Here is an 11,952-nt window from a genome sequence, read left to right on the forward strand (position 1 = left end):
AGTACCTCATGAGTAAAAATCTTTTGAACATGAATGTATAAACATATACACATATATACATATTTATTTCACTCAAAGAGTCATTGAGCATTCACTGTGTGCATTACACTGTTCTAAATGCTTGTAAGTAATAGAGCAAAGATTTTTGTTGTTGTTGTTCATTCTGTTCAGCATCTAGGAAGTTGGGCCTGAGGCAGGAGTACACCTGGCATGACCAATTGTTACTGAAACCCTGTACCTGTGCCCAAAGCACAGTGAGGTCAAACAATACCAAAACGGAGCTTGGAACGGAGCAAGGTTGGTTCACTGCAGGGCCATGCCACGGAGACGGGTGGCTCATGCCTTAAAAACCCCAAACTCCCCAAAAGCTTTTAGTAAAGCTCGTTTCTAGGAAAGGTGAGGGAGGTGCCTGGTTAGTTGTTGCAAACTTCTTGGTATCAGGTCCTTTGCTCTTGAAGTCAAGCCATGGTCAGGTAACAATGTTCCTGTAAATCTTCACCAAACATTATTCTCCGTTCTGACAAGAAAGGACAAAGTCCCAAGGCTCAACTTCCACCCTTCGAGGTCCAGATCCTGGCTAAGAGAAGAGAGATCTCAGTTGGCAGCTCCCTCAGGGCCAGGTCCCCATGTCTTGCCCAGCCATTATCACTGATGAAGCCGGGCGCCCAGGACACAACTGGCCCTCAGGTTCCTCATGCCACCCAAAGCAGGGTATGGGGAATGCAGGTACCCCAGACTGCAACCTATGCAGACTGCTGCTGCTATTAGGTTGCAGAGACAGGGATGGGGGAGAGCTTCACTGCTGCCAAGGCCAGTGGGTGGCCTTGGTGAGGGCTCTGGAGCCCTGCAGGACAGAGCACCCAGCATGTTCCCTGGGGCCCCCAGCTCACCTGCTACCTGGAGGCCAGTGGGTGTGCTGGAAGGCTCCAGGGAGAAGGCTGGTATCAGCCTCTTACCTCACTCCCCACCTGACAACCACCACTCCCACCAACTGTTGGCTGAATGGCCCACTAACCATGGCTTGTTGACAGTTAGCTCCTTGGGGGATGGGCCCCATCGTGCCGACCAATTGCTGAGCAGGCCCACTAGCGGTAGCTCATTGACAGCTGGCTGTTTGTAGGCTGGGCCCACTGTGGTGCCAACCAATGGCTGAGCAGGACCACTAACAGTTCCAATGTGAAGTGTTGGGCTTGGCTGAGCTGGGCTGGGCAGGTTACTGGCACACAGCAACATCCAAATGTTAAGGGCTGTGCTCAGCAGAGCTCTACTACACACTGAATAGTGAGGAGGCTGGTGTGCTGGAGCCAGGGAGAGACCAGAAGAGACCTGGCTGCACAGATAAGTGGCAGAGGTGAGTGGAGGGGACCCAGTGTGACACCCCAGACAATAGATTTTACTCTGGCTGAGACTGGAGGGCTTTGAACAGGGAAGCTACGTGATCTCAGATCCATCCCACTGACAGCTATGCTGAATCGAGTCCAGGGGCCAAGGCTGGATGGGGAAGACTGATCAGAATGCTACCGCAATAATCTAAGAGATAGTTTGGTCAAGGTGGCAAAAAGTGGAAAGGAGAGCTGAGAGGCTTTTATAGTACCAGTATACAACATATATTAAAAATAAAAAATCATTAAGGATTTTTAAAAGAAATATTCTAATATTTTCTTTCTCAAACTCAGTAAGACATCCCACTCACCCCTGGAGTGGAGGTGCCCCCTCTTCTCTTGGAGACCACTGTTTAACAATAATTGGTTGGTGGACTTGTGTCAGTTGACCTGAATTTCTGTCTGGCTTTCTGTTGTAACACTTGTCCTGTGTTCAATTCCCATCTTTCTCTTCATTCTGCCAGTCTTAGACACCAAAACAAGTTTCCTTCACAGACTGAGAGTACCTACCATACAGAGGATGTTGATCGTATGTAGGAATTCCCTCCTTGTAAAAGTCTGTGGTCTTTGGGTCCATTGCACCCAGTGTCTGCGTGGGGCCAATGGTTGAGAAACAGACTTGTTAGACCCAGATGTTATGGTGGAGTGCAACAGAACAGGATTAAGAGAATCCAGGCTGTTTGCTAAAGCAGCCCCCTCTGCTGAAGACCACAGCGGCCCCAGATCACCACAGCTCTCAACAGAAAAACCTGGGGTCTACAAGTTTGCTCCCCTTGCCCACAAGAGGCTCAAGGAATCTCAAAGGCCACACTGAGAAGGGTTCTGAACATGCCCTGCTGCTGCTGCTGCTAAGTCGCTTCAGTCGTGTCCGACTCTGTGCAACCCCATAGACGGCAGCCCACCAGGCTCCGCCATCCCTGGGATTCTCCAGGCAAGAACACTGGAGCAGGTTGCCATTTCCTTCTCCAATGCATGAAGTGAAAAGTGAAAGGGAAGTCGCTCAGTCGTGTCCGACTCTTGGCGACCCCATGGACTGCAGCCTACCAGGCTCCTCCGTCCGTGAGATTTTCCAGGCAAGAGTACTGGAGTGGCGTGCCATTGCCTTCTCCGGAACATGCCCTAGAAGATGGCATTTTAGAGGAAAGGACCCCTGATTCTCAGGCAGAACTGTGGGTGCTAGAAGGAAAATCAGAAGTTCATGGAAGGCAGATACTTTTTGAAACCAGGTTCCATGAGTTTCGAAGAGGTTGATACTGAAGTACCTGGGGTGCTCCCAGAATGTTAGAACGCTGGAAGAATTTAGAAGACTGTCCACCCACCCACTCCCATGCAACAAAGAAACTAACGCCAGGAGTTGTCCAAAGCTACACAACTATGAGAAAAAGAACCATGAGTAGAATCCAGATCTTTGTATTCCTAGTCAAGAGTTATTTTAAAAATAAATGAAAGCAAAATGAAAGCAATTTAGCATGGAAATCTTTAGAAACAGGTTACAACTGTGATTAAATGTTGCATGAGTCAGGGGTTCCATCCCTGATCCAGGAAGATCCCACATGCTGCGGAGCAACTAAGCCAGTGCACCCCAACTATTGGGCCTGTGCTCCGGAGCCCACGCTCTGCAACAAAAGAAGCCACTACAGTGAGAAGCCCACACACCACAACTAGAGTAGCCCTCGCTTGCCACAACTAGAGAAAAGCCCCCACGGCAACAAAGACCCAGAACAGCCAAATAAATAAATAAAATTAAAAAAAAAAAAGATACCTTAGAAAGTTACACAGGGGTGTGAATGAGGGGATTAGAGACAAACGAGAACCAAGAAATATAAGCAAACATTGACTTAGTACAGCTTAAAATGGCCCAAAGGTGGACTACATGATTAGTTTCTTTGCTTGGCCCAATTAATAGAGTACTAGACAATTATCAGTTTTCAAAAGGAGAGACAAGTGAGAGAACCATTAAAAGTTATGATATCATCATAAAAAAACTAGAGTTGTGAGTCATTAATTTCAACCACTTGGGCTACCAACTCTCTTAGAAGCATGAACACTGAAAAAAATACCTGCTGTCCTAACTTCTAATGGTAGAGCACAAGGCGAAGATGATGTTGGCCAAAGGGTAGTAAAGGAATAGTCAATAAAATTGATCATCTATAAAATGAATAATTTTAGATAATCTTGGATTATCTATAAAATAAAAGTGGGACCTAAAAAAAATAAAACCTAAAAAAAAAAAAAAGTGGGGGACAGGGCAGGAATCAGTTCCCTAATTATTGACTTTGGAACTAGATGTTAACTATTTGACTTGGTTACCTGGAGAGCTCAATAGAGTTCATCTGCATACACCCTCCTTGGCCACTATACCACCAGCACCACCACCACCCATGGAGGGGTAAGTCACACAGCAAGGGGGTGGGGCCTGGGCACTGGAGAGGCAGCCAGTCCACTCTCTTCATTGTATAAAGAGGCGCCTCAGGCCCACAGGGAGAAGGCAATGGCAAATCCCATGGACAGAAGAGCCTGGTAGGCTGCAGTCCACGGGGTCGCTAAGAATCGGACATGACTGAGCGACTTCCCTTTCACTTTTCACTTTCAAGCATTGGAGAAGGAAATGGCACCCCACTCCAGTGCTCTTGCCTGGAGAATCCCAGGGACGGGGGAACCTGGTGGGCTGCCGTCTATGGGGTCGCACAGAGTCGGACACGACTGAAGCAACTTAGCAGCAGCAGCAGGCCCACAGAGGTTAATCTGACTGGCCAAGGGTTGGCTAAGGCACAATATATGTCACCTCTCCCTTATCCTATGTCCACAGCAAACAATGATTATCAATCATCACAGTTTCCCCATCTCTGGCTGCAAGAGCCACATTGCTTCTGACATATTCCTCCTGCAATCTCCCCTCCCCACCCCCCACACCCACCCATTCCCAGCTAACTGGTCAGAACTAATACATGAGAACAAACCCAGTTTCCAACTCTGGCCTTACATAAGGTCATAAAATAGTCTTTATTATACCTACTTCAGACTGGAAAGAGAGTGACTAGTCTCACTATTACTGTTAAGTCTGAAGTGAGCAAACATAGTCTAAGTGGTGTGACCATGTGTCCAGGTTTACTGGGGACAGCCACACCTGTTTCCTCAACCTAATATTTAATAGTACCCTGTATCATTCTCAAAGGTGTCCCAGTTTGAATCAAAATAATATGGCCATCCATGTTCTATGTAACTCCTAATCAACCATAAACACATATCTGTTTTTGAAGTACATAGTGTTTCAGGGGAAAAAAAAAAAAAAAACTGACCCAGTCACCAGCAGTTTTACAGGGCGTTTTCAAATAATACTAAACGCAAATAATCCTTGAAAGGGCCTCGTTACTACTCCCACCAACCTCTATTACACACTGAGCTTCAATATGGAATTTTCCTTGGGAAAAAACCAAAAAGAACCATAGTTTATGCAAATTTGGAAACTACAGATTATCAGATCTCTGTAGCCCCTGTTTTTAAATTATTTCATGTTCTACTTTCACCTATAAAAATTCACATTATATTGACGACACAGGAATCTTTTTAAAAAGTGCTTCAGGCCTGTTGCTGGCACAAACAAGTGTGCCTTTTTTGAGTTTATATTTACTCTCTGTTTAGAGAAAAAGAGGAAGTAAAAGTTGAAACCTTAAAAACAGTTTCAGTCAATCCAGGGCTAGACCTTGTGTACCGCTGTTGTATTTACACTAAAGCAGCCAGTTTATTGACAGGCATAAATTTCAATTTATTTGGAAAAGCCACTGGTCTAAACATCATAGGCATACCTTTACGCTCAAGAGAAAGATATCATCAGGTGGAAAATTTTAAATTCTCACCTGGCTACCTAGACAGAAGACTAGAAGGAAATATATCAAGCTGTCAAGAGTAGCTCTGAGTATACAGATATAGAGACTTCAGATGGTTTAAACAGGTTTTCTTTTTGGTTATCTAGCTTTCTGATTTTTCTACAATGATCATAGTTTATTTGCTAATGACCAAGAAAAAAAAAATCACCAACTCACCAATCAACACATCGTTCTCTAGGGTAGGGAGGTGAAAGGCAAAGAGGAGAAGCCAGGCACTAGTCTGGCAGGAGCAGAGACCTCAGAACAGCTCCTGACTCTGCCATACCTACTGTGGGAGTCTGGCTCACCTGATGGCTTCCGGGTAAAGAAGAGCAGGCATCTGTAAGGGCTTCGGCTACACTGCCCTTTCAACTATTGTAAGTACAGCCATGTGGTTAGAGCCCCACCTGTGCAATCAGACTGCTGTGCAGGACACTGCACTCCATCACTTACTGGGCGTGTGACCTCGAACAAGTCAATTAGCCTCTTTATTCATCTGTAAAGCAGGAATCACACCACCACCTACCTCCTTGTATGGCTGTAAGATTAAGACAGATGATTCACGGCAAGGGCCCAGCATATAATAAGATCACAATAATGTAAGCCATTATTAGGTCTCGGCCATGAAACACCAGTCCTCAAGTGCACTCCCCAAACCACGTGACTGCATCTCAAAACAACCAGAGAAAGGTCCAAAGAATGAAGCTTTTATTTTCCCTTCTCTGCTGAAGGCAGGACTGGACACAGAGTTTGCTATAAGCCCAGCACTGCTGGGAGGACAAGGGCAGCCCAGTAAAATATGTAACGAGCCCCACACTATGGGCAAGAAACGCTGCTTTCAAAGTTGCAGGATTTCCAGTTTCTTGCCACTGCCACAGCTGCCAGCCATTGCCTTTGGCAAGGAGGTGAGTGACTAAAATGTGAGCCAGGACTTGGCAAGAGGACACCAAACCAGAAGGCCTCCAGGCAGGAAGCTCCAAAAAGGGCCACCTACAGCAAGAGTCCTAGAGAAGAAGATGGCATTCTGCTGTCACTAGCAAATTCAGGAAAGAATGGTGAACATTTCAAAGATCCGACAGAACTTACCATTCTGCTTCAGAACTTTGAAAAACTTTGGGGAGGGGGCACCAGGCCAGGTTGAAGATATGACATTCTTAAAATCACTGCAATGCCTTTACTATAGGACATAAAGAAGACCCCCCCTCATCCCATAAAGTTCAATACTGCAAGGAATTTCACATCTATCTTGAATTAAGATGTATTACATTTAGATGCAAAGAAATTCTCCCCAAACTTAAAATTATCTCACTTTACAAAGATATAAACATCCCAATATCCATCGATGAGGAAATAATTACCTTGTTATGTTATTACATAGGTGAGTGTGTTCTGTGCTGTATAGGGTGATCAGCTTGTCCTGATTTGCCTAGAATTTCCTGGTTTTAAAAAAGTCCCATATCCTTGAAAACCCATCAGACTTGGCAAACCAGGAAGATCAGTCCCCCTAACGCTGTAAGAAAAATGTCTATTGTGTGAAGGGGAAAACAGAAGAGACACAGTTACAAATGCAGAAGTGCTCAATGCCAAGTCTATTTGCAGCAATAGCTCCTAGTTCCTTTTCATAGTGAAAAAAGAAAAAAAAAAAAAAAAAAACTAAACCCCACACTTGCCTCTCCCTTCCTCCTTTCAACTCTCCCAAAACAGAGCTAGGAAAACCATTTTCCTCCTCTTGCATGACACAGATGTCAGCGAGGGACTGACTACGGAGGAGGTGACTACCATCGCCAGCAAGCTCCTGCACCCAGTTTCAGCAGGACAGGAAATGTCAATTCTTTCATGTACACATGAAACTTATCTATTATAAATCAGTTACATCAATTAAACAAATTACAAAACTCAAAAACAAAACCCTAAATAATAAAAAAGCCAAGACAACTAGTGATTCAGCTTATTAACACAAAAATGTGTCTTCATACTCAAAGTCCAAGAACTTTGACAAAAACAAGATCCACCTTGCAAACAGGGTATTAAACAAATGAGAGGGAATTAACATGTGATTGTTTTAACACACAGCTGAGTGGAGAGAGGCATTGCTACAAACTCTAAGGTCTAGATCTGAAGCAGGTGGCTCCCTACCATAACGGTGAAGCAAAGCTCCTGTAGCAGGAGTTTAAGAAAGGGTTTTTAAGCCTCTGATGAGGTTAAGAACCAGCTTCTAAGAATTTCGAGTTTCAAACTAAAAGGTAAGACTATATAAGGCAAGAAAGACCACATACTTCCTGGACCTAAGGCCTCCCAGAAACCATAATTGTTCACCACTCTACCCCACCCAGTCCACCTCCTCTCCCTCAGGCTTTGCCCCATAGGCTGTCAACTTTTAGGTGTCCATGAATCTTAGAACTCCTTAGTTTCCCATTATGCATCAGGAGATGGAATCAAATAAACATTATACAACCTTTCTTGCCCTCCACAGGGAGACTAGTTTGTTGGGGGAAGGGTAGGGATGTATTCAAAAACACTTTAAAAGAGAAACTCTTTGAAAGTTCTACTCGGACAAGTCCTGGAGAATAACTTTCTAAAATCAAAAAATACTTTTCATCAGTGTTGATCCTGATTTATCAGAGGGTGCCTTCTTGTCAGCCTTTCAACACAGCCGATGACAAGACAGAAGGAGGTATCAACCATCCCTAGAAGAAAGGACAGGAATCTGGAAGGCAGGAGACAGGAGTGCATCTCTGCCCTGCAAGTCAAGAGCTGTGTCCTTGAGGAAGACATGCTTCTCTTGTCTAGACCTCAGTTTCTTCGTTAAAAAAATTAAGGATTTGGGTGAAGATCACCTTTGGCATCCCTTCCAGCTCTAAAGTTCTATGTAAAATTTTTTTGTGTATGTGAAAATGACAACACCTATTAGAAGCATTTTGTGTACTTTGAAGATGAATATTTAGAAATTAACAGAGAAGTATAGTAACTTGCAATGACAAAAGATAACATGACCAAGGCAGACTAAAATCGAAAGATTTAAAACAAATGTCTAACAATTGTCAAAGTATGTGACTAAAAGGTGGGGGGTTGGGGGGAGGGCTAAACTAATATCAACTTACAAGTACTCTTAAAATCTCTGGAACCAATGGAAACAAATAGATTCATCACTACCAGCTGCTCCTCCTGCTAAATTTAACGATAACGTTCATTTTAATTCAGTGATCCCTCCCCCATATAAAAAGAAAATTTTAAAAGCCTGTAAATACTTACAGAAAGCAAAGCCAAACTTTGACTCTAAAGGCAGGAGAACAAATTAATGTGGTGATTGATTGCACTTAAGTCTCAGGAAGTTCTGGCTGGATACTGAGGACAGGGAGGCACCAGATGCAACCCACTTGAGAAGTATGAGATGTTTAAAACACCAAGGACTGGCATGTTTGACCGCCTGTGTCAAAGTCAAGTCTGCCTCTCCGCCTACCAGGACCTCAAAACAATGTTCATTTCACTATCCATGAATAAATGGCAAAAGAAATAAAAGGAAGCTGTTTCCTTTTTTCGTAGAAGGAGTTACAGAGTTTTGTCATACAACTTGGTTGGGCGCTTGTGAGTGTCAATGCCCACAGAGCAGCAGCGTCCGCAAAGGTTGGGGTGTCTCGTGCCACAGACCTCCAGCGAGGACCGTCAACCGAGCCAGCAAACATCCCCACCTCTCCAGGCAAAGGGCTCCAGAGCTACCCCGTGCTATGGCTTAGCCGGAAAGCGCCAAAGCTCATGAACACAGGCAAAGGGTAGCCCACCGTCTGTGAGTGGAACCCCGGGCCGAACTTCACCTCCTCTAGGGACAGCCGTGCCAGACATCTCCATCGTGCACCACGCACACACAGCCTCTGGGCTACCAAAGAGGAAGTCGGGGTGTCATGTTAAAAGGATAAAGACAGCCCGACCACACGAGAGCCGCGGTCTGGGCCGGTCTCCAGCTTGGCTGGGAAAAGGGTCCCAGGCTGCGATCTTTCTCCCTCTCCATCCACCTTCCTCCTCCCGGCGGCGCACACCAGCCTCTCTCCGGCCCGCCCGCGCTGGCGGAGCCCAAGCTGCGCAGCGCCGGAGGAGCACCTCAAGCCTCCCCTCCCCCTGCCCAGCCCGGGCCCGTGGACAACGCACCCCCGCACGCCAGCTAGAGCCCCACCGCCCCTTCCCCAGCCCTGGGCCGGGGCGCCCCAGCCGCCGAGCCGAGCGCGCAGTTCCGACGGCCCAGGGCGGGGACCGAGCCGGAGAGGAGGGCTGCAGCCGCCGGCTTTCGGAGCAGCCGGCGGCCGCACACACTCCTCCCCTTCGCCGCGAGTAAACAGCTCGCGGGCGCGCTCCGTGCCGCGCCCCCATCCCCCCGCCGGGGCTCCGCGCCGCCCTGCGCCCGCGCGTCCCGCCCGCCGGCGCCGCCGCCCCCTACCTGGTCGGTGAGTTTGAGCACTGCCATTCTTCCGCTCCTTCGCGCGCACACACATACAGGTCCCCGGTCCGCAGATGTCACTCCAGGAGCCGGGGAAGCGGAAGGGATTGCCAAGGGAAGGGAAAAAAATCTGGCTCCCGAATTTGACAGCCCTCCCCCTGCTCCTCCTCCTCCTCCGCCTTCTCCTCCTCCTCCCGCCGAGAGGCTGACACTGGCTAGTAGGGTTTGCAGCCGAGCCCGCCCGCCTTTATACAGGAAGTACCGGCTGCTGCCAGCCGGGCCGCCACTGACATCACCGCGCGCTGCCTCGCTCGCCGCCGCGCCGCCTGGGCCGACGCTGCCTCCTGCCGCCCGCGGCCGCGCCTCGCAGCCCGCGCGGCTCGGGGTGCTCGCCGGCTCCCGCACCGGGCGCGCCACGGTAGGGTCAGACTGCCGCCTGCTTTCGGCACCTGCACACTGCGCGCGGGCTAGCGGGACCGGGCTCCCGGGCCGCCCACGCTGCTCCCACGCAGGGCGTGCACGTTTAGAGGCCTCCGTGCTGGGGAGGGGTGGGGGGTTGCTGATCGTGACCCCTCCCCTCGCCTGTCTCACACCCCCCCCCCCCCCCCACACACACACACAACCTCGTGAGCACTCCCTGTGGATACACCCGAGGGGCAATAAAGGCTGCATTCACTTGTAGCCAATTTCGAACCAGGAGATTGGACCACACGCCTTCCTCTAAACCTCTCCCTAGTCCGGAATCCGCCCAGCGCTTCAAATTATCCCACCTGGTCAGGGACCGCAAGGCTGGTGCTCTCTTTGTTTAATACAGGGAGACCCTGACTCATTCTTCAGCTAGTTTTTGTGAAACGCTTGGAGGGTAGGGACGTGGGGCTCTGGCCCTTTCACCTGGTTCTCCAGCTACCTCCCAGCTAGACACGCAGAACCCCATCGTTAAATTCAAACATTGGGTTTTGATTTGGGGGCGAAGAAGATGGAGCAATGTTACAGGAGAAGAAACGGTCTTGTACTGCTGCATTAATTGGGTTTTGGGGGGTTTCCACCAGTTGACTCACTCATTTCTACAAAATCCAGTTACCCTACTCTTCAACAGATAGAAGACCCAGCTGTCAAAGAGCATGGGACACACACACCACAGTAATATATGTAATCATAGTAAAGTGTTAATACTTGTGGAATTTGGAGCAAATGCTTATTCATTCATGGAGAAGGAAATGGCAACCCATTCCAGATTCTTGCTGCCTGGAGAATCCCCATGGACAGAGGAGCCTGATGGGCTACAATCCATAGAGTCGAAAAGAGTGGAACAGGACTGAAGCAACTTAGCATGCACACACGCCTAGTCATTCAACAACTATGTACTGAGTGCTGACTTTGCACCAGATGCTGGCTAGACACAATATGAAAAGGGAGCATAAACATCCAAGATATCTAGTCTTAGGAGATGTCTGACATAAATAATCACCGCTAATGAATGTAATTACAGACTGAGATAAGGGTTCACAGGGGGAAAAAATACTTGTAAAGAAATCCATGACTGAGGAATCAAGCCAGACTGGTAGGTGAAGATGGGTTTCCCTGAGAAAGTGACAAGAGTTGAGATTCTGCCAGAGGAAGAGTTAAGTGGGCAAGTGGATGGGTGCTGCTCCCAGGCTGATCCACGTGCCCCTGGCATGTCATGGAATAAACCTACATTGAACAGAAAACCAAAACTACAGTCAGTTCAGTTCAGTCACTCAGTCGTGTCCAACTCTTTGGAACCCCATGAATCACAGCATGCCAGGCCTCCCTGTCCATCACCAACTCCCGGAGCTTGCTCAAACTCATGTAATGCCATCCAGCCATCTCATCCTCTGTCGTCCCCTTCTCCTCCTGCCCCCAGTCCTTCCCAGCATCAGGGTCTTTTCCAATGAGTCAACTCTTCACATGAGGTGGCCAAAGTATTGGAGTTTCAGCTTCAGCATCAGTCCTTCCAATGAACACCCAGGACTGATCTCCTTTAGAATGGACTGGTTGGATCTCCTTGCAGTCCAAGGGACTCTCAAGAGTCTTCTCCAATACCATGGTTCAAAAGCATCAATTCTTTGGCACTCAGCTTTCTTCACAGTACAACTCTCACATCCATACATGACCACTGGAAAAACCATAGCCTTGACTACACGGACCTTTGTCGGCAAAGTAATATCCCTGCTTTTCAATATGCTATCTAGGTTGGTCATAACTTTCCTTCCTATCTACCCTTAATTCACAAATTAAATGTGGACTCTTCCTC

At 47.7% G+C, this 11,952-nt stretch overlaps 1 protein-coding gene across 11 annotated transcripts in view; it reads right to left on the minus strand.

Annotated features, from left to right (window-relative positions):
• ANKRD44 (ankyrin repeat domain 44) overlaps positions 1 to 10,364 on the minus strand; it is a 314,414-nt gene extending 304,050 nt beyond the window's left edge. For 9 of the 11 annotated variants that reach the window (XM_006078152.3, XM_044936824.1, XM_025277923.2 and 6 more), the window contains exon 1: positions 9,678 to 10,364. In XM_006078152.3, the coding sequence (XP_006078214.2) occupies positions 9,678 to 10,349 (672 nt within the window). In that variant the 5' untranslated portion in view covers positions 10,350 to 10,364. The remainder of the gene's footprint in view (positions 1 to 9,677) is intronic. The other 2 variants (XM_044936838.1, XM_025277924.2) reach the window with 2 other exon arrangements.
• Between the last annotated feature and the right edge of the window lie 1,588 nt (positions 10,365 to 11,952).

Source organism: Bubalus bubalis, chromosome 2 (genome assembly GCF_019923935.1).
Source record: "Bubalus bubalis isolate 160015118507 breed Murrah chromosome 2, NDDB_SH_1, whole genome shotgun sequence".
Lineage (NCBI taxonomy): Eukaryota > Metazoa > Chordata > Mammalia > Artiodactyla > Bovidae > Bubalus > Bubalus bubalis.